This window comes from Cebidichthys violaceus, unplaced genomic scaffold (genome assembly GCF_023349555.1).
Source record: "Cebidichthys violaceus isolate CVI_PGR_0920_01 unplaced genomic scaffold, fCebVio1.0.p SCAF_3, whole genome shotgun sequence".
Classification (NCBI taxonomy): Eukaryota; Metazoa; Chordata; class Actinopteri; order Perciformes; family Stichaeidae; genus Cebidichthys; species Cebidichthys violaceus.
Genome location: NW_027176483.1, coordinates 7,655,594 through 7,678,370, shown reverse-complemented (window position 1 = coordinate 7,678,370; position 22,777 = coordinate 7,655,594). Strand labels below are relative to the sequence as shown.

Below are 22,777 nucleotides of genomic sequence, written 5' to 3'. Positions count from 1 at the left end.
ATTATACTCTATAAGCGTTTATGCTTCATATGTAAAGAGGTGTAACCGTCTGGGGTGTCCTGGTGGATAACTGAAATGTCTCCAGATCAATTCCAGCTTGGGACCTTTTGTTGTTTGTCCTTTCTTTCTGCTATTCAGTTAACGTCCTCATAAGTCTCGATGTCGACTGTTTGGTGTCTACAACAGATGCAGTAGATATTGTACAGAGCTGGTTGCTGTGGAAATCTGATTACTGTATTACTCATTGTGAACCTGTTGTTTGTTTATCTTGTGGGAAGGACAGATGAGGCCTGAAAGTTATAACAGTGGGTGTATCAAATGAGAAGGGGGTGGATGCAACACAAAAACTACACAATATAAGACAATATGAATCAATATATCTGCTAAAAAATACTACCTTTGTGGAGCTCATAATGTCTGTTGTCACTGTGTCTGAGACGTGATGACTCACCTCTGCAGAAATTTCAGAAGCTTTGTATTCAGTTGCTTCATCTTCAAAGTCTTAAAAAAATGAAGTTTACAGTGTAAAGTAGGGGGGTTCATGCTATTGTGCCCAACCACTATAAATAAACACCGCCACATAACACCCACTCATGTCTAAGTGGATTACTCTGAGAAAAGCACTTGTTGAGAGACAACTTGAACAGATGTATGCGGCCCTAGAAGTGTGTAATCTGACCAGACTGCAGAGCAGCAGGCGACTGCTAACAAGGGTAACTGACGATTAAGGTCAGACTACAGCGCAGCAGACAGATAGGAAGACTAATAAATGCCAAACATCACACATACTGTATCACCATCTTTCAAATGTGCCACCAGGGATCTTTGTTCTCATCGCAGTCTTAGAACTGATGCATTGACATGACTTTCCTGGTCTGGAGGATTGTATGACACACAGATCTGTTTAGTTTTTCTCCTCTTTTACTAAAGGAATATAGACTGTTGGGAGGATAGTACTCATAGCATACAAACAGGACAGAGATACTGTAAGTGTGCATAAAAGCATACACTTGGCTAGACCTGGAGCTGCCGGTCTCCTCCTCTGCCTCTCCTGTATCAGGACCAGGTTCAGCTGATCAGGTCGTCAGTATCTGCAGCCAATCATGTGGCGCTGAAGACCGAGACTCAACATGTGGGACTTCCTGCTTTTCAAAACCAGAGGGGGAGAGGACAGCCAAACACCGGCAGCCAGTCAACCCAAGAAACAGGAATATTCCTTGTTTTTGTTGTTGCAGCATCAAATGTGGCGATAATATTTTTTTTATATGTACCATAAAGTTGTTTGTTCACTTGGAATATGTTGAAACTTCTCAGGAAGGAAAGGTAAGCCACTGACATCATTAACACATTATTACAAAACATGTTCCCGTCTTTTGAATGTTTTTTTTTGCATCGTCAATCATGTAGATGTTGAGATAAAGGGAGGCAAATAAGAAGAATATTGTTGATGAAAATGTAGTTTAAATTTTGAAGAAACTAGTGACAGTCATGTGTTAGTATATGTATAATGTAGAGGTGAACTAATTAGGTCACATATGTGTTTAATTGTGTCAGTCACAGTAAAGGAAGAAGACTGTTGATTGCTGCTGAAGAAGTGCCAAAGAACTGAACACATGGTGAGTTTAATATCCCTCTCCTATTCCTGTAATATTCATGTTAGTTGACTTTGTTTGTGTGGACAGAAGGAACTAATTAGTGGTGTAAATAAGAGGATCTTTTGATTGACAGTTTCTCCCATTAACCTGACAGGAGACTGAGAGCCAACAGTGGACAGAGAGACAAAATGATGAGGACAGTGACTCAGAGGAGATCCTGTGTGGAATCCCTGTAAGCATTTCTTTGTGCTGATTTGAATGTTATTTTATCACAATCCCAATTATCACCGCACACTTAAGTGAAGACACCTACCACCAGAAAAGGTTGTGTTTTGATTTAAAAGTTATCATGTGGTCACTGGATACTGGAATGGCAATGGGTCCTTAAAGTCATACTTGACACGTGAAACCAGAATATATTTAATAAATTGACACTACAATATTAAAATATATATATATCAAAACACTATAATATAAGTACTAACAGCTATAAGGCCTTTTATAGGTTTTTATCATGCATTTGGAGATGATTATAATTTCTAGTATACATAACAAACATATCAACAGAGAATAAATTATCAATTACACACTATAACATATTTATTATATATGCCCAAACAATCCTCACTGTGTTATAAAACATGTATTAGCTGTTTATACACACATACAGATAATTTTCAATCAGGTTTTAATTTATTCATTAATGTGTTTCTCCTGGCCTGTATCAGCAAATAGAGTGTATGAAAATACAGAAGTATTTCTAAATTGATAAATACATATGTCATTAATTTATATAATAAACAGTTCTAATCTTATGTGTTTGAATAATTTATTAAGCTGCACAGCTATCATGCAAATACAGTTGACAACACTTAAATATTCCTTGTATCTGCTATGGTGTGTTACTGTAACATACAGTTAGAAAGCATTTTTAATTGTTTATATGCTGTGTATACATGCCAAATAGAAAATAGAGGTTGATGGAAATAAATTATTACCCACGTTTTGTATCTTAAGGAGGAGTAAAAGCAATCTTCTTAGCCATTGTTGTAAAAATGATGTGACTGGTTTGATCCCTCAGCCCCATGTGGTGCTGAGCTGGTTGGACCATAAGGCAAGTGTGTCAGTGTTTGTCTCGGCAGGAGAGCTGTGCCACCGACCTGACTCACCACCCTCAGCTGGAGACTGACATAGAGGCAGTCAGGACTTTGTATTCGGACTCTGCAGCCTCCATCAGGTCAGAACATCTTGTCCTTTTCATGGTCTTAACAGGATTGCTGCTGCTTTCATACATTGTTAAATTTCCTCTTCCTTTTCTTCTTCTAGGGAGTATGGGTCAATTGATGATGTGGATGTTGACTTAAACATAAATGCCAACGTTTTGGATGTAAGTTTAATACAACTTGCTAGGGCTGTCCTCTACTAAAGAAAATCTTAGTCGACTAACATACAATTTTGTCGACTAAAAGAAGCATGAAAAAAGCATAAAGGACGACTAATCGAAGGCGATCTTAGTTGTCTAAAACCAAAATGACTGAGACAACTGATCGACTAAGAGGGGGCAGCTCTACTATACACTCAAGTACAATATATTGACATGTTTGCTGTCGTGGCTTCTTGTTGTGTTTGATTGCGCTGTGTGGTGTCTACAGGAGGAAGTGGCCAAGGCCTGGAGCCTTAACCCATCAGAGCCCATCGTTATCCGTCTGAACTTTTCTCCGTCTCAGTATCTGGACGGACCTGGTGAGCATCAACAACACTGCTGCCAACTAGACTTACTATTTAAATTCCCTAAGTTAATGTGTCACCTGATAAAGTGATGTTTTTACTCCACAGCACCTTCAGTCAAAGTCTTTCAACCATCCAACGCTGATAATTTCAGCCTTAGAAAACAATTACAGAAGTGAGTGTTAATAGTGTAATTTTCATGTAATAGGCTCCCCTCCACGTTATTACAGATGTCAGTTTTTAGATGATAAACTTTTCAAATATGGATGAAGATTTGAAGCCCTATCTATGGTATTCATAGCCTACAGATTAACTCTTCATGTCTGTCCCTCAGTGTTCTCACAGTCTTCTTAGCTCACGAATGGAAACATCTGACCAATGACAACGTCGTTGTCCAACAGAAGAGAAGACACAGCTGGTTTAGGCCAAGTGGAACCATCAAGAAATTTCGTGCAAGACTTAGCATCTGGCTCCCACCATCAAAGTATGTGACCATCAAATGAATCCAGCAGTTTTGTTGCTGATTCAGTCTGAAGTCTCTATTCATTGCTTCCTCACTCACTGTGAGCAGGTCCAGTGAGCTACAGGAACCCTCTCTGAAAGCAAGGATCATTTCACCAGCGATGACCCGTTTCACAAATCATACAACGTCCTATGCCATCAAGAATCCCACAGGAGAGCTCTTCACCTACACACCCAGTGGAAAGGTGAATTGAAAAAAACACCTCTGTGACGTTCACTTGAAGAGTTTATGGTTGCTGCTGTGTGTGCAACAATCTTTCCAAGTCTTTGTCTCCTCTATTTCTCAATAAGTTCTGTAAGTGTTTAATAAAAAGTGTTTGTGCTCCTTCTTCCTCAGAGGGTTGCGGTGTCAGCAGTCAAGTCATCAGCACAGCTTAGTACCAGACAGCTGATGAAGCTGCTTTTCTCCTCCCAGGTCATCAGACACTGTAAGACCACCCCAACTCTGCAGCACGGCTTCTTGGTGCAGGTAAAGAATAAGAACCCAAGTACTGTTACATTTCATTAGAGGGGGGAAATTAGAGGGTAACTGCACCTATAATCCAGCTTGTGCTGACAACTAGTGGTTACAATATGCTTTTTAAATCATGTCTTTCATTGTGTTCGCAGATAATGAAGTATGCCGAGCAGAGACTCCCCACACTGAATGAATACTGTGTTGTCTGTGATGAGCGACATGTGTTTCAGAATGGCCCTACGTTAAAGGTACACTCCTGCAAAGAAATGTATTGGGTGAAAACAAAAAAATGAAGATGTTGACTGTTATGACCTGTGTGTGTTTGTAGCCAGCAGTTTGCACCCGGGAGCTTTGTGTGTTTTCCTTTTATACGTTGGGTGTTATGTCCGGAGCTACGGAGGAGGTTGCCACCGGTGCAGAGGTTTGTAACACACAAACACACTTTTAAAGGGTAGTCTTGGTGATCATAATGTAAGATTGATGTGTTGCAGTAATGGCTGTCCTACAGGTAGTTGACCTGTTGGTGGCCATGTGCAGAGCTGCCCTTCAGTCTTCACGCAAGAGCATCATATTTGAACCGTTCCCCTCTGTTGTCGATCCGTGCAACCCCAAAACCCTGGCCTTTAGTCCTAAGGTATCAGCTGAACAAACTTATTAATAACTTAATTTGTTATGAACAATTCAATATGTCATATTTATTTTATTCTGAAGGAATAATCTATTGCTTTGTTTGACAGAGAAAGAGTTACGACAGGCTGCAAAAAGCGCTGGACAGTGTTTTGTTAATCAGGAGGATGTCACAGGTGACTGATTTTTAAATAAATCCTACACTCGTGACACTTTTTTTTCCAAAATTCATATCTGGTTCTCCTCATCTGAGAATAATCTGAAAGCTGGTGAATACCTCCTTGACAGCTACATTAATATCCAAAGGGTTAAACTGTATTTTTTATCATATACAGGGTCCTTATTCTGAAATAAAGAAGCAGATGGACAAGATGGATCCTCTCGCTCATCCCTTACTACAATGGTGAGTGTCTCAATCTAAACATATTTTCTGGTATGTTATTAAAGATGAATGTTTCTTAAATTCATACCCAGGTGTGTGTTTGTATGTTTGACAACAGGATTTTAACAAGCAACAGATCACACATTGTCAAGCTTCCACTGAATGGGGTATGATAGAGCAGTTCACAGTTAGATAATGACATCTTAACACAGTAGTTGCATGTTTTAAAGCAATAGTAGTTAAAATTTGCAGCCAAATATTATATCATAAACTGTGTTTTATACAGTTTTATACTGTTTAATAGTATTTTGTTTGTGCTCTCTTTTGATCACTTTTTTCCACATTAGCAACTTAAGTTCATGCACACACCCCATCAGTTCCTGTTGGTCAGCAGCCCTCCATCCAAAGAAGCTCGTTTTCAAACTGCCAAGAAACTTTATGGCAGCACCTTTGCTTTCCAGTGAGTAAAATCAAAGCTGTGCCACTATATAAAACCTTCATATCAATACAACATACAGAATATGAGCCTTGCTTCATATGCTTAGACCCTATATTGTCTCTTCTTTCAGTGGTTCCCACATCGAAAACTGGCACTCTATTTTGAGAAATGGGCTGATTAATGCCTCTTATACAAAATTACAGGTACAGTATGAAAATACAAAAGTAGCTTGTATTCCTTGAGCTAAGTTAAAATTAGCCTTTAAATTGATTGTCATGTCACAGTGGAGATTTTAGCAGAGTTTGGAGTTTATCTTGTTAGACTTGGATCAAGTGTACAGTTAGACCTATGAAACATTCAGGATTTAAAATTAAATAATTAATTAGTGTTCACATTGTATCTTCTTTAAGCTTCATGGAGCTGCATATGGGAAAGGAATTTATCTGAGTCCTATCTCAAGCATATCATTTGGATACTCTGGTATGATTGCACAATATAATTATTTTCACAAATCAAAATGTATACAAAAATTACCTTTATTTATTGATTCTAACATACTTTCTTTTTAAACTGATCCTTCCTGTTTGTGCAGAGATGGGTAAAGGGAGACACCAAATGCCCACCAAAGAAGAACTCATAAAGAAACACAACCAAATAAACACAATCAAACAGGTAGATCATCATTAACGTTTGTCCAAAAGGTGTCTACTTGCACTCTGTAGGACGTCTTCTCTTGTTTGTTAAATCTCATCCTGTATGCTCTCCTTGTCTTAGGACCAGCATGGGCAAGCCAGGTTTCTGCAAAACAGGAACCTAAACTGCATTGCTCTCTGTGAAGGTACATTTGAGATACAAATGCATACATGTTACAAAGAGCCTTGCTTTGATAACATTAGGAATGATTTTTTTAATGAAGTTTTATAAAAATTGTCTGCATGTTTTGACAGTCGTAACTTCAAAGGACCTTCAAAAACACAGAAACATTTGGGTGTGTCCAATATCCGACCATGTGTGCACACGTTTCCTCTTTGTGTGAGTACAACATACAGCAGCAAAGACAGGAATGCCTGAGAAACCTTTCTGCCTCTCAGTGAAATTATACATTGCCAGAATATAGTGCAGATTTCTACAATGTTCTGCTTGTGTCTTTCTCAGGTATGAGAACGGCCAGGTAGGAGATGTCCACATCAACACTCAGGAAGCCGGGATCCACAGGGAAATTTTACAAGTAATTGCTTCAAACCGTGCTGAGAAAACAAAGAATGATTTATGATCATGATAAGTGCAGATTTCTTTTCTTTTCTTTAAACAAACTGAAAATAGATTTGTTTCTTTGTGGCTAAACATGGCTTATGGTTTGACAAGTCAACATAAAAACAATGCTTTACGTTACGTTCATCAGCTTTGGTTTGTTTGAATGAGAAACGCTAACTCAATGGAGGGAAAATACCAACAGAAAAATGAAGAGGACATCTCTTCTTTCAACTGAGATAATATGCGATTGATGAAGCTTGTTTGTTTTGTCATGCACCTGGAAAAGCTTATTTGCCTTATATCTTAATTTACAGTCTGGTGTCATTTAAATCTTCGTCTCTGTATTGTAAACTTATATTTTGTATGTTTTGTACCATGCATTTTTTTTAAATAAAGATTTTCAATATCTGTTAATTTTGTTCAACATATTATATTTTAATTCTACAGCTCGAAGGGCCACTTTGTTATTTAGTGTATTACTTGTTTTGTACCACAAGATGGAAGTGTAACCACCAACAACTACTGAGGGTTTTTTCATTGCACACACACAGAGCCAATAAAACACCATAATGATTATAATTCAAAATGTCTGTAAGTAGATATTGCCACAGATGTTTAAATTAGAAAGCATTTTCATCACATTAAAAACTTGGGTGTTGATATGATCTTGTGTTATATTCTATTTCGGAAAAACAACAGAAAACCGCCAAGCACATCAGATGTGTCACAGGAGTCACACACAAAAATAATCATATGCTTTAAAAAAAAGAAGCTTTTTATGGCATATGCAGTGACTATATCATCCAAATGTTTTACAAATAATTTGCATGATGTGAATTCACTGAAACATGCATTTTATTGACATTCATGGACAGTGGCCTATTCTCCTTGGAACCAATTGTATTTTGTTCTGAATAATACTGACACCACTGAGAACCACATGTTTGTGCTCATTGTTCAAGTCAGTGAATATCATGGGGTGCATCCCATCCTGTGAGGCAGAAATGCACCATTATAACAGTATACTAGTTCCATATGAGCCCCACAGCTGCCTCCTGACCTCCTCCCTTGACTCTGCTTCTCTAAAGAAAGCCTTGAGGAAAACACCTCTGTTTGCATCTGGATACAGAATCTATTCTTACAAGTTCTGGTTTTATGCAAAAAAATTGCAGCTCCGAGGTATGATTGTCCTCATAAATGTCATTGACTCAAAAGAGGCACAAATGAGGGAGCAAGCATTTTCTGGGTCAGCCCAGCAGGCGATGGACTGAAGGGAGGAGAACTGTAAAGTTGCTGCGATAGCCCAAAGGAAGACATTTTTCAAGGACCATATGGCTCTCTGATGATAGTGCAGAGAAAATGTTGTCTCGAAAGCCATGATATGTTGACATAACTATTATATTATTTATGAATATCTTCACTGCAGTGAGACTGTAGTTTGGTGCAATATAAGGCAAAAAGGCGCATTAAGAATGTCAACAATCAAAACCAATTCAGTTGAAACAAAGGGTTGTTTCAACTGCACGCCTTGTTAGATCTCATTAACTCATGTTAATTCATCCATATAATTAAAGCATCCACATGGACAAATAAAATCTCTGAACCCTTTAGGGTTTAACAAAAGCTACCCCCCAAAACCAACAAACTACAATGTGACAGACATTATTAAATGTTGCATGTGCCTTTAAGAGCACTTTGTCCCACTCTACATGTCTCTCTCTGAGCCTCATATGTGTTTGTTGGCATCAGCTGTCCTCAGTGCTGAATAGAGCAAGGGCATCCTTTCCTTCACGTCAATGGGATTAGAGGAAGAAATACCCTCTTCAAACTGCTGGCTGTCATCTCAGTGCTCAGAAGACAAAATGGAAATGCCGTACAGAGAACAGAGAGAAGATCAGGATAAGTCACAGTTTTTGATTACAAAGCTGATCAGTTTTTAATTTCTTAATTAACAAGAAACGTGTTTCTGATCTCAAGGGAGGTATGCAAATAATCCGAGGCTGCAGGCTCAGAATCCGCATCCTGCGTTGTTATTCCACCGCTCTCTAAACAATGACTGAACCCAGGGGTCAGACGAAGAGTTCAGATGCTACAAGCAGCGCTATGATGGAGCTGCAGTCTGTTTCACTCAACCCTGATGTCCCATCTTCATCTTTGTCACCAAAAGTTGACCGGAGCAACTTCAGGAGAATCAGCCGCACAGAGGACAGCAGTCCCTATCCGATCCCCGGCCTAGCAGCAGACATGCTGCACATGCGAGTGAAAGAAGGAAGCAAGATCCGCAATTTGCTGCGGTTTGCAACAGCTCGCATGCAAGGGGAGGGGAGAGACAGCAATGGGACATCAATGAGGCAAGTGGTCTTTACTGGCTCAGGAAGAGGAGTCACCAAGACCGTCACCTGTGTGGAGATTCTGAAACGTAAAGTGGGAGAACTCCACCAGGTGTCCAAGCTCTACTACAAGACAGTGAATGAGGTCTGGGAGAGTCCACAACAGGGAGCAGCAGGTGTAACCATGCAGAGGACAGTTCCTGCTATCTGTATCCTGCTCTCTAAAGACCCTCTGGATCCCCAGGAGCCTGGATATCAACCCCCTCAGACCCTGAGTGTTCCCACAGAGGACGCAGAGAGACGAAGAGGTCTGATCAGGACAGCTCACAGTGACTCCTCACAGCACACAGCTAAGAGAGTCTGTCTGGATGACCTGAATGACTGAATGTTCTCCATGAATGCCTGACTACAGCATGTGAAAGATCATAAAATGAACATATACTATATGACTTATGTATTATATTTGGCTAGAACTGAGGGTTATTTTATCATGTCTTTATGCAGCATTAAGTGTGCCTAAAATATGGAACACCTCTGAATTTCAACTTTTATATTTTAATGTACACTTTTCTGCTATTAGAGTGGACAATTTCCTCTGCCTCCGAAGTCAAAAAACAAGAGACATTCTCTCAATTCATAATCTACAATTTGCATCAGTACACAGCTCCACTGAGGATGAATAAAGGGGAAACTTTGAATGATTTGTAACAATAAATGTGCAAGGTTGGTCATAGTGTACGCTATATTAAGAATATTTCGGCTCTTTATCCTGCTGTCAGACAGACCTTACTGTAGGGGAAATTAAGCCTTTATCAATGCTCTACAGTAATTTATCTCACGGAACACATGAGTTGCTGGACTACCACTGCCTTGATCAGTTAGTTTACTGTGACTTCATAGTTAATTTGGATTAACTAAAGTCACAACAGTCCCCCAATTCTACTAATAACCACTAAAAATTATTTCTTTAGATGTCTAAAATAAGTTTTGCTGCTGCCCTGTCCACAGCATTACATTGCATTTCTGTCTATACACTGAACTAGCATATATTTGCATACAGAAACTTGTTTGCAAATATATGTCATTTAGTTCCAGCAAGAAAGTTTCGTAATGTATTGGCATTTGTCAACATGAATCTTAAGGATCAACAATTCAATAAAAATTTGACCATGACATTCATTGTTTTCAGTTTGACAGCAGTTTGTTTTACAAATTTGGGGATTGATGGTGTACTGAGGTGCAGTGTGTTGGAGGGGCCTGTAGTTGAGTGATAGGACAGTGTATAGTAGAGTTTGCCACTATATCTGTCCACCACTAACAGCAGATCCTGTATTTATTCAGTTAGAGTCAATGTAGTATAATTACTCCACACACCACAATAAGCATTATAAGACAATAAATGAGGACAGCCTTACCTCCTCAATGGAAAAAAGTGGAGGCCATCTCTCCTGGACTTCTGATACCATAGGCTGCCCCTCTACTACCTCTCTCCGTCTGAGGGAAAAGGTCAGCTCCATCTTGTGCCGGATCAATGTGATGTTCTTCTTTTTCTTCTTCATTTCGTCGAACCATGAAACAAAAGAGACACATATAGGACATATTCAGTTTTTCAAAAAGCATTTAAGCTGCAGACCTTATAATTTGCAAATATATAATAACTACCATGATACAGCTTTATCTCATCAATATGAGACATACATGTATCCCACTGAAGCTATAACTACCCCGTCCATGTGACTGAATAGATAATGACCAGGTTGAATCTGTCATACAGGGGGAAGAGGACGTGCAAAAAAGCCAACTGAAAACTTAACAGTAAAACATATGCCTGCTAGAAAGGATGGCACTGCAGTATTGAGTGACAGTGATTTATAATTTTCTTAATGAACACAAAACAAACACACCTAACGTTTCTATGACATTTTATATCATATCAAATAATTTTAAAAGACATAAAAAAGGTAAGAACATTGTGTTGATAGAGAAAACCTGCCACAAGTTGTTCTATTTACATATTTGAGGATTATAAAAAGAAGGGCAATTCCTTTATAGATGCTTTAGAAAAATCATAATCTTAAAAATCTTAATTTGAGTATATATTTTGACAGCCAAATCAAATTGTTTAGGATATTAAACCTGTGTTTCTTAACTTGTATGTTTACAGAACTTGTACAAAAGGTAATATAGTCCATGAATAAGAGATATGAGATTACAGATAATTACAATTCATCCTCTATAGTGGAGGTTGGTTTATGGCTTGATTTAGGCCGTTTTGAAACAAAAATACAATCTGATTATTAGGCCTTAATAGCCAAAGATTATCAGCTGCAATAATCAATAACTAATACATTTTTCATTATTTTTAGTTTGTTTTTCACTTTTTTGTGACATCCAAGCATCTACAGAGTGCCCTGACAAGTGGTTATGCCAAAATGTTCGAATACCTTTTCTTTTTTAAATATGTAATATCTTCACTCCTCTGCTTATATGTAGGTGTCATAGGTGCCACAAGCTGCCAGTGTCAACACTAGTCACAGGAGTGTCGCCAGTAGTCAGAGTAGTGCCACTAGGCATCAGACGGGTGCCACTACTAGTCAGGGCAGTGCGTCAGCCGGGTGCCGCTAGGCGTCAGCCGGGTGCCACTAGGTGTCAGATGATTGCCACTACTAGTCAGGGCAGTACCACTAGGCGTCAGAGGATTGTCACCAGTAGTCAGAGGAGTGTGCCCCCCTGGTCCATGTACGTTTTGATAGTCTGTTTTATGGATTATTTGTTTTTTTCTTTTGAAGCGCGATGCAAAGTAAGACAGGTAGTCCGGATGTACAAAAGAGTCAAAAAAGTCAAGGCAATAGAATGACCGTATGCAAGACAACTGTTAGTCTATGGTGCAAGCACATACCAGGATAACATTAGAAGAAAAATAAATAAATATAAATAAATAAACGTGGGCTGATGGGAGTATGTTAATAGTTGACTACATGCGATTTCATATTAATTTATCCATGTACACAGCAATAATAAACTTTTCGATTAATCTGTGGATTGTTTGATGCAATACAGTTCGTAATATAGTGAAGCTGAAGTGCCACTGAGGTGCCAGTGCCACAAGGAGGATCTGACTGTCTCTCAGCTCATGTCTCTTAAAGCATGTTTCCTCGTTCCTCTCTCCTCGCATGGTTTCCTCCATGCATCCCTGGTGTGAGGGACTAAGACGCAAGGAAAGGACGCAAGTGAAGGAAATGGGGATGCAATTTAGAGACTTGGGATGTACCCCCGGTAGTTTTGGAAAACAACAATGCGCATGCTCAGAGCTCGTTGCCAGGTGACAACCATTTTTTAAATTTTTGTTTTCATTTGATTGGCAAATTGCTCAAGTCATGAGGTCTCGAGGTCTGCTTTGTGCAGGACTGAGTTGAAGGGCTTAATTTCGAGAGAGGAGCTTGCAGAGACGACACCAGCTGAGGAGATTTAGTTAAGAACCAAACTTCGTATTTTTTTGTCAACACCGCTAATGCTAGTTAGCTAATTCGTTGGACTCATTTTAGCCGCGGTTTTCATCTGGTCTGCAGACTTTTGAAGCTAGCTGAGGACACAGAAGGAGAGCTACACACAGTAGACCTGATATAACTACTTCTTATTTGTGTTGTGCTGCTTTGTGTTGTGTGGCCGCCGTGTCATCTCTAAGCCGATATGTTTGTTGTGACCGTGGTGTTATGTAGAAAAATGTCTTTTGCTAACTTTATTAGCCGAACATTAGCTTATTAATACTAAGACTGACTGGATTCCCGCGCTAGGTACTGTTAATTTCCATTTGTGCCATGTTTTTATCTTGAACTAGCTAAAGCCTGCTTGTGTTGCTCGTGTCATCTCTGAGGCGATATGTTTGATGTGTCTCTGGTCCTATAGTCTGGGTGGTAGACCCCTGAAAGATTTTACATTAGTTGAAGGTGCTCATATGTTCCCATTGCTGGGGAGAAAATTGTAATACTTTAGTTAAATTGGTCCACTATTGTGCTGATGAAGATGAGTTATGTTTTATTTCCATAAGAGGATTATTTAAACTTTGTTTTTAAAGATTCCTCTTCACTTGCATTGTTTGAAGTGCCATGGTCTTCATCATGTTCTTTATAAGTGAAGTTAACTTTTTATTAGTGCTGGGCAAGTTAACGCGTTAATATCGCGTTAACGCATTAATTCATTAACTGCAACAATTATTATATCGCGCATTAACGCAGGTTTTTTAAATTTATTATTAAGCGGACATTTTTAACACAAGAACCGGTGTTATGGTTTAAACAGGGACCCTGTTAACTGGCGACCTTCAGCCGAATGCGTCAATTTGCAACAGCTGCCATAACTATGACAACAACAGATGCATTGGTTAAATCATAACACCGGGCAGCCAGCGGTGAACAGCTGTTTGTGTGGCGTCTCTTCCTGTTTCCTTCACCTTCATTCCCCTGGGTCCTAAGTCCCTCCCTGTGCAGCCTCTTATCACCCTCTTTGTACCAATGTACATTTATAACATATACCACACATATTACAAGGTACTCAGCGTTGAATATGTGTCTGACCAAAAGCACACAAAAAAAGATTAATTTAAATAATTTTTGTAGCGTTTTTAAAGTGTTTTTGTTTGGAATATGTATAATAAGCATATCATTTTGTTTTGCTACTGAGAATTTAACAAACCATGCCATGTTGTTCATCTTAACAGACTGGTTGAACTAGCTATAGACTGGTTGTGTAGTGCTGCTTGTGTTAACTGGCTGTGCCATCTTATTGTTTATTTGTGTTGTGCAGTTTGTTCTTATTTGGCCACCGTGCCATCAAGGAGCCGATATTTTTGTTGTGACCCTGGTTCTGCAGCAGGAGTGAAACATTGAAGGCTTGAAATCCTCTTCACCTCATACATTGTGAAGTGCCATGGACGTCCTTGCTACAGCCTGAACGCAGAAGGAGAGCTACGAACAGTAAGAGTAATTTATTTTAATATGCATTGTGCTTGTGTTGTGTGTCTGGTTGTCTGTCTCACTCGGGCGGAGTGTCGGTCTGGTTGTCTGTCTCACTCGGGCGGAGTGTCGGTCTGGTTGTCTGTCTCACTCGGGCGGAGTGTCGGTCTGGTTGTCTGTGTCACTCGGGCGGAGTGTCGTCTGGTTGTCTGTCTCACTCGGGCGGAGTGTCGGTCTGGTTGTCTGTCTCACTCGGGCGGAGTGTCGGCCGGTCGGTCGGTAGTGCTACTTGTGTTGTGCCGTTTGTGTTAACTGGCCGCTGTGCCATCTTATTGTTCTTTTTTTTTGTGCAGTTTGTTCTTTTTTGTCCGCCGTGCCAGCAAGGAGCCGATATTTTTGTTGTGACCCTGGTTCTGCAGCTCCGTCTGACTGACGCAGACAGACAGACACATCACTCACACGGAGTGTCTGTCTGTCGGTCTCAGTCAGACGGAGTGTCGGTCTGTCTGTCTCACTCAGATGGAGTGTCGGCCGGTCGGTCTCACTCCATCTGAGTGAAACAAACAGACAGACACTCCGCCTGAGTGAGACCGACAGACCGACCGACACTCCGTCCGAGTGAGACCGACAGACCGACCGACACTCCGTCCGAGTGAGACCGACAGACCGACCGACACTCCGTCCGAGTGAGACCGACAGACCGACCGACACTCCGTCCGAGTGAGACCGACAGACCGACCGACACTCCGTCCGAGTGAGACCGACAGACAGACCGACACTCCGTCCCAGTGAGACCGACGGACAGACAATCCGTCTGAGTGACGCAGACAGACAGACACTCCGTCTGAGTGAGACAAACAGACACACACTCCGTATGAGTGAGACAAACAGACAGACACTCCGTATGAGTGAGACAAACAGACAGACACTCCGTCTGAGTGAGACAAACAGACTGTTTGTTTCACTCGGACGGAGTGTCGGTTTGACGTTCAGTCCGAGTGAGACCGACAGACCGACCGACGTTCAGTCCGAGTGAGACCGACAGACCGACCGACGTTCAGTCCGAGTGAGACCGACAGACGGACACTCCGTCCGAGTGAGGCTGACAGACGGACACTCCGTCCGAGTGAGACAAACAGACGGACACTCCGTCCGAGTGAGGCCGACAGACGGACACTCCGTCCGAGTGAGGCCGACTGACGGACACTCCGTCCGAGTGAAACAAACAGTCTGTTTGTCTCACTCAGACGGAGTGTCTGTCTGTTTGTCTCACTCATACGGAGTGTCCGTCTGTCGGCCTCACTCGGACGGAGTGTCCGTCTGTCGGCCTCACTCGGACGGAGTGTCCGTCTGTCGGCATCACTCGGACGGAGTGTCCGTCTGTCGGCCTCACTCGGACGGAGTGTCCGTCTGTTTGTCTCACTCGGACGGAGTGTCCGTCTGTCGGCCTCACTCGGACGGAGTGTCCGTCTGTCGGTCTCACTCGGACTGAACGTCGGTCGGTCTGTCGGTCTCACTCGGACTGAACGTCGGTCGGTCTCACTCGGACGGAGCGTCGGCCGGTCTGTCGGTCTCACTCGGACGGAGCGTTGGCCGGTCGGTCGGCCGGTCTGTCGGTCTCACTCGGACGGAGCGTCGGCCGTTCTGTCGGTCTCACTCGGGTGGAGTGTCGGCCGGTCTGTCGGTCTCACTCGGGCGGAGTGTCGGTCAAACAGACAGACACTCCGCCTGAGTGAGACCGACCGGCCGACACTCTGCCTGAATGAGGCAGTGAGACCGACCGGCCGACACTCCGTCTGAGTGAGACAAACAGACCGACCGACCGGCGATGCTCCGTCCGAGTGAGACCGACAGACCGACCGACACTCCGTCCCAGTGAGACCGACGGACAGACAATCCGTCTGAGTGACGCAGACAGACAGACACTCCGTCTGAGTGACGCAGACAGACACACACTCTGTCTGAGTGAGGCAGACAGACAGACAGACACTCCGTCTGAGTGAGACAAACAGACACACACTCCGTATGAGTGAGACAAACAGACAGACACTCCGTTTGAGTGACACAAGCAGACAGACCGAAACTCCGTCTGAGTGAGACAAACAGACTGTTTGTTTCACTCAGACAGAGTGTCGGTCTGTCTTTTCTCACTCGGACGGAGTGTTGGTCTGTCTGTCTCACTCGGACGGAGTGTCGGTCTGTTTGTCTCACTCGGACGGAGTGTCCGTCTGTCGGCCTCATTCGGACGGAGTGTCCGTGAGACCGACAGACAGACACTCCGTCTGAGTGACACAGACAGACAGACATTCCGTCTGAGTGACGCAGACAGACAGACACTCCGTTTGAGTGACGCAGACAGACGCTCCGTCTGAGTGACACAAACAGACAGACCAAAACTCCGTCCGAGTGAGTTTGTCTCACTCGGACAGAGTGTCGGTCTGTCTGTCTCACTTGGACGGAGTGTCTGTCTGTCGGCCTCAGTCGGACGGAGTGTCTGTCTGTCGGCCTCACTCGGACGGAGTGTCTGTCTGTCGGCCTCACTTGGACGGAGTGTCTGTCTGTCGGTCTCACTTGGGCGGAGTGTCGGTCTGTCAGTTGGTCTCTCTGCCTCACTCAGACGGAGTGTCTGTCTGTCTGTGATGCTTAATCTTCCTCACTTCTATTCCGCTGCATATTTATTTCAAGCTTCATGTGGGTTAGCTTCACTGGAACAAGTTTGTTTCCTCGTAGAAGCTGCAGGGAATTATTTGAATGAAGGAAACATTTAAAGGTCTTGGAAAGTTTGAGTTTGGCAACACTTAATTATGTCAAAAAGAAGTCCTGACTATATATTCAGTCGTCTGTTGTGTATCAGAATGTAGATTATGTCTTATGTGTTGTGTCCTGTAGGGGGAGAGCTGGAGCAGCAGCAGCAGTCAGGCCAGAGAGATCAGCCAAACCTTCCAACAAATGAAGCTCTAGCGTAAGTTCAGACAGGAAGACTATACTCATGCATGCCTAAGCCCATAGCTTATTTACCATACATCTGTCGTCACTCCTCAAGCATGCACACATTATTTCCTTGTTGTTATTTTTTGGGGCTGTCAATCATGATATCAGCTGTCTAGATCAGCTGGTCTCTAGCCAATTGCACAACGACACAAGGACATCATTAGCCTATCATCTTGCCGCTGCCTGTCTTTAAATATGACTGTCTCTCTACCTTCAGTACGTTCATGCTGCTGTTACGGAACCCTCCACCTCCCCATCTCTGCCCAATCTTTGCAGATTCATCAGCCTCATCAACTCATCATCCTATCAACCTCATCAGCCACCACCACCACCAGTGTCTGGACTCCACGGGGGGATTTATATTGTTGCCACTCAGGGCAATCACAACTCGATGACAAATCTCCTCGTCGAGTTCAAGCGCCAAAGAATTTCTGTGTAACTCATTAACGCATCATCTGTCATAATAAATGTTAACTACTAATCATCCACTTGTCTCTCCTGATTGAACTGCACAAAAGCCCAGCTCCCCACCAACAGGTCTAGACAGGACTGTTGCCCCGAAAATGTTGAGACAGTGGCGGGTAAGGAGAGACAAAAGCATTGATAGTGACACACATAGATGGATGGAAACCTTTCTACCCCAAAGTCATGATTTAGAGCCAACAAATGAGATATGAGATATACGTACATCACCAAATATTAAATTCTCAATCTAAGAGATAATTGAGTCACATTGCATCATCACACCTCGCTCTGTTTCTGGTTTCTTTAAACTTTTTTTTTTTCAAGAATATGTAAATATTAAACAGGTCAAGTATGCAATAAAAAAATATTGTTGTGTCATTTTGAAACCTCACATATGAGGCATTAAATAACGTCAGCAGCAACTCTTTATTTAATTTTTTACATTTTTAACACAATATAACAGTCCCTGACATACGACCCTAACGGTACTGTGTGTGTGTGTGTGTGTGTGTGTGTGTGTGTGTGTGTGTTCTTTAGAAACCTTTGACTGTAATATGTCGACAACATGAAAGAAGAATTCTGAACGAGACAAAAGACTGAAGCAGCTGTTAAGACTCTATCCTGTGTTCATAAAGTAATCCTCTTGACGTTACTTCCTGGTGTTATAAAGGAGCCGTTCATATTAGACACAGGACAATAAGAAAAATGTTTTCTCCAAAGGCACATTTAATTTCTCAATAAAAAACATTTTAAAAGTGACAGCTTGAACAAAACAGGAGAACATCGGCCAACAGTGCAACAAAAGATAAAGAAATTAAATCTTGATCCCTAAAGTCTTCTTCAAAAACTAATTTTTTCTTCTCAATAAAGGCTTTTTTAATAATATGGGGAATCGTTGTGTTACAGGAGCATTTCTGGCTTGCTGTAGTGTCATCCTGATCTCACCACCTAACCCTCTTCCCACCAAAAGGCTGGAATCTGGTCTTGGTGGGTGCATCGGCAGACAGAGGAGGACGACATCTGCCAAGGGGGGTGAAGGGAGAGGAGAGATAATGTGTATATATACTCTGTTTTGTCTATTCATTGTTGTTAGACCTCCGAACCATCCGTGGGGAAAGAGCTCTATCCATTCAGCTGAATTATTACAAACTGTCTGTTCATTAAATATGTTTTAATACTTTAAAAAGTTCGTCATCTGGTTGTTTCTCACAGGGAGGTTAAAAATATTTTTTTTCCACCACAAATATAAATAAATAAACGTGGGCTGATGGGAGTATGTTAGCAACAATAGTTGACTACATGCGATTTCATATTAATTTATCCATGTACACAGCAATAATCAACTTTTCGATTAATCTGTGGATTGTTTAATGCAATACAGTTCGTAATATAGTTTAATCAAAATCCTATCGTGACAACAATGGGTGTTCTCAGGAAATGTGGCTCCACCCGCTCAGCTCGGCAGCTTATTGACGGGTGCCGAACGAGTGCCGCTCGCTAGCCACAGTTGTGGCACCTGACTGACGCTTGCCGCTGAAGTGCCACTGAGGTGCCAGTGCCACAAGGAGGATCTGGCTGTCTCTCTCCGTTCTTGCTCGAAGCTAACACGCGATCTGCGGAGGCTCGCGCGAGAATCAACAAAGCTTTACCAGTTCACACGCGCCAACAGTCACAACCCCCTGCAATACTGACGTCAAAGAATGTTTCACATGCCGGCTTTTTTACTCTGAACAAAGTGACGTAACTATAACACAACAGAGTCGCCGCTGCCGCCGCCAACTCCCCCATTTGAACAGACGTTAATTTAACATGTTACTAACGTTACCTCCGCTGCCGCCCTAACAGAATGATATTACCCATCTCATGTCCCCATGTTATACACAAAACATACATAACGTTACATATATTACCGCTGTAAAGAGGCTGTGTAAAATGTTATAACTGGCTTGTACGTGAACGTAGCCGCCATACTGGACCGTGTTTAGCCGGGTAAACAGGATTCCACAGCGCCGGGAAAGACTGGCCTATGTTAAACAAATACAATTCAAGTGTCCACTATAGCGCTGGCGCATTGCTGAAGCAGTAAATGCTGCATGTAGCCGTAAACATCACGGTTATACCGGTTAAGCGGGGCTGACACAGCATTCTACACAGTTAATAACGTAGCTAGCAAAGCTACATGTGGTAGCTAGCTAGTTGAACTCATTTAATTAATCTGTAGGTTGAAATAGATCAGTGCACATTACTGATAACATTGGTTGTCTAGTAAAAAACACACTTACCTAACTTGGAAAACTTCAGGTCGACAAATGGTTCGATAATGTCCAACTTCGGTCCCACGCAGTTAGACTTTCTGTCCACAAGATGTCCGACCACCAGCTCCGCATCGCTTTCACTCCCGACTCAGACGCAAAAACCCGTACATGACAGCAACATGCATCGTTACGCGGTTTTCATCAAGAAAAATAAGGCTCCACTCAGAAATGCTTGTTAACCCGTTTTGAAATTACTTATTAGGGCAACGATAGGGAGGAGTTTACTGGCCAGGCACGTTTTTGTTAGTTGAATATGGTAAAGCTTTGTTTCTGAGTCAGGTTAATTTGAAAACATGTATGAGATCAACGATTGCTAGTTGGCTTTTTTAGAATGTATGCATAATAATATCAACCAGTACATCCCAACAGGTAGCCTATTAAAACCTGTTCTGCACGACGCCCCCGAATTCGGGGGCTCGAGGGCTCAGACAAGTAGCATATACCGTCGAAAAAAATGCATTTCTCCAGAGCGAATATAATGCATGTATACGTGTTATATACCAGATTAAAAAAAGTCTGGGCAATACTATCATGTAAGCCATTTTTACAAACTCCAAACATGATTCTATACAGCTAATATAATCAACTAGAAGATTTACCACAATATCACATATTTTTTGGTTATCAATTGAAGACACCAGAGATACACTGCCTGGCCAAAAAAAAAGTAGCCACCAAAAAAAAAGGTCACACACTCTAATATTTCGTTGGACCGCCTTTAGCTTTGATTACGGCACGCATTCGCTGTGGCATTGTTTCGATAAGCTTCTGCAATGTCACAAGATTTATTTCCATCCAGTGTTGCATTAATTTCTCACCAAGATCTTGTATTGATGATGGTAGAGTCTGATCGCTGCGCAAAGCCTTCTCCAGCACATCCCAAAGATTCTCAATGCGGTTAAGGTCTGGACTCTGTGGTGGCCAATCCATGTGTGAAAATGATGTCTCATGCTCCCGGAACCACTCCTTCACAATTTGAGCCCGATGAATCCTGGGATTGTCATCTTGGAATATGCCCGTGCCATCAGGGAAGAAAAAATCCATTGATGGAATAACCTGGTCATTCAGTATATTCAGGTAGTCAGCTGACCTCATTCTTTGAGCACATACTGTTGCTGAACCTAGACCTGACCAACTGCAGCAACCCCAGATCATAGCACTGCCCCCACAGGCTTGTACAGTAGGCACTAGGCACGATGATCCAGGTGGCGACTTTTTTTTTGGCCAGGCAGTGTATTACTGTTATCCATGAGACGATCAGTTACAATATAGCTTCCCACCACTTGGTGGCGGTAATGCGTCAGTCAGTTGTTTAACAAGCTCCAATAAGCAGAAGAAGACACTTAGCTAGCCGCTAGCCTGTAGCTAAAGTTATGGAGAAGTATTTAAAATAGTGCTGGGCAAGTTAACGTGTTATTATCGCATTAACGCATGAATTAAGTAACGCCGACGATTATTGTATCGCGCATTAACGCAGTTTTTTTATTATTATTAAGCGGACACAAGAACCGAGCAGTGAGCGGTGAACAGCTCACTGCCCGGCTCAACCCCCCAGTTGACACGTCTCGTTACAGGATCAAACGTGACAATATCAAAATACATATTGTTGTGTTTTTAAGTAAACATATAAGCACGTGAGAACAAACTGCTCTTAACTCTTTATTAGCATAACTTCACATGCACGTTACTGCCCCGATACAGACTCCCTTATGAGTCTCCATGCTTCACCTACATTCCCCTTGGTCCTAAGTCCCTCCAAGTACAGTTTCTTAACACCCTCTATGTACCAACCATTTATAACTAATACCACACATATTACAGTCTAATCAGCGTTGCATATGTGTCTAACCAAAATACCCCAAAAAGTAATAATAAATTTAAATTATTCTTTTAGTTTTTAAAGTGTTTTTGTTTGTAATATGTATAATAAGCATATAATTTAGTTATCCTACTGAGAATTTAACAAACATAAAAAACATGACAGATAGGTTTGCAGTTTTCAAGGTGTATATTTCAAATTGCATCTATTACACACATGAAAATAAAGTTGTGAACACCGGCTGAATATCTATGATCAGAATCATCTTAACTGCATTTTAACTGCTACTGTGTAAAGAGAATACTGCTGTTAAAAATAACCTGATTTGTTTAAAGTGTTTACAAACCAAATGTTATTGCACTTTTGTTCATATAGCAGTACTTTTAAAATAAAAGTGCACAATACACTATTTTTTAATTCATTATTGAACATTGCGCATAACAATGCGTTTCATCGCAGAAAATCATGCGATTAATCGCGATAAAAAATGTTAATCGTTGCCCAGCACTAATTTAAAACAAAAAAATTAAGACGAAAGTGGTGCTAAACCCCCCGAAAATGTACAATCTATTAAGTACGGCTTTGTGAACGGAGGCAACGAGGCAGAGCCGAGAGCCCAGTGTGTGGACTGTTGTGACTGTTGTTGTTTATTTGTCACAGATATGAAGAACAACTTCTGGTTCTGCCATGCAAAAATGAAGATTGCTGAAGCATATAATTTGCATATTATAAGGCTATATTTTCATTTGCACTTTATTTCAATTCTATTTACAATTTATTTAATTTGAAACTTATTATTTTGAATGTATTTTATTACTACATATTTATCAAATTTCCATTTTTTTCTCAGTTATTTTGAGAGTCCCTCCTTTTTTTCTGTAGTAAAACCTAATTATTAGTT

At 41.5% G+C, this 22,777-nt stretch overlaps 2 protein-coding genes and 1 long non-coding RNA gene across 3 annotated transcripts; all 3 read left to right on the top strand.

Annotated features, from left to right (window-relative positions):
* The first annotated feature begins 647 nt into the window (after window positions 1-647).
* LOC137881951 (protein mono-ADP-ribosyltransferase PARP6-like) lies at window positions 648-7,039 on the top strand. Its single transcript, XM_068724175.1, has 23 exons — window positions 648-713; window positions 1,593-1,616; window positions 1,750-1,827; window positions 2,738-2,832; window positions 2,922-2,982; window positions 3,248-3,338; window positions 3,432-3,498; window positions 3,658-3,807; window positions 3,895-4,030; window positions 4,183-4,314; window positions 4,455-4,550; window positions 4,631-4,723; window positions 4,811-4,936; window positions 5,040-5,105; window positions 5,265-5,332; window positions 5,430-5,478; window positions 5,659-5,771; window positions 5,881-5,953; window positions 6,161-6,230; window positions 6,343-6,422; window positions 6,525-6,588; window positions 6,698-6,782; window positions 6,906-7,039. Exons 1-23 carry the CDS (start codon window positions 648-650, stop codon window positions 7,021-7,023), a joined length of 2,001 nt encoding a protein of 666 aa, XP_068580276.1. The 3' UTR covers window positions 7,024-7,039.
* Window positions 7,040-9,056: 2,017 nt separating this feature from the next.
* Window positions 9,057-9,719, top strand: rpp25a (ribonuclease P and MRP subunit p25, a). The gene has a single exon (XM_068723821.1). The coding sequence runs from the start codon at window positions 9,057-9,059 to the stop codon at window positions 9,717-9,719; it is 663 nt and encodes a 220-aa protein (XP_068579922.1).
* Window positions 9,720-13,338: 3,619 nt separating this feature from the next.
* Window positions 13,339-17,720, top strand: LOC137881628 (uncharacterized). The gene is made up of 3 exons (XR_011103871.1): window positions 13,339-14,307; window positions 17,176-17,248; window positions 17,495-17,720. It is a non-coding gene; the product is annotated as an uncharacterized lncRNA (long non-coding RNA).
* The last annotated feature ends 5,057 nt before the right edge of the window (window positions 17,721-22,777 follow it).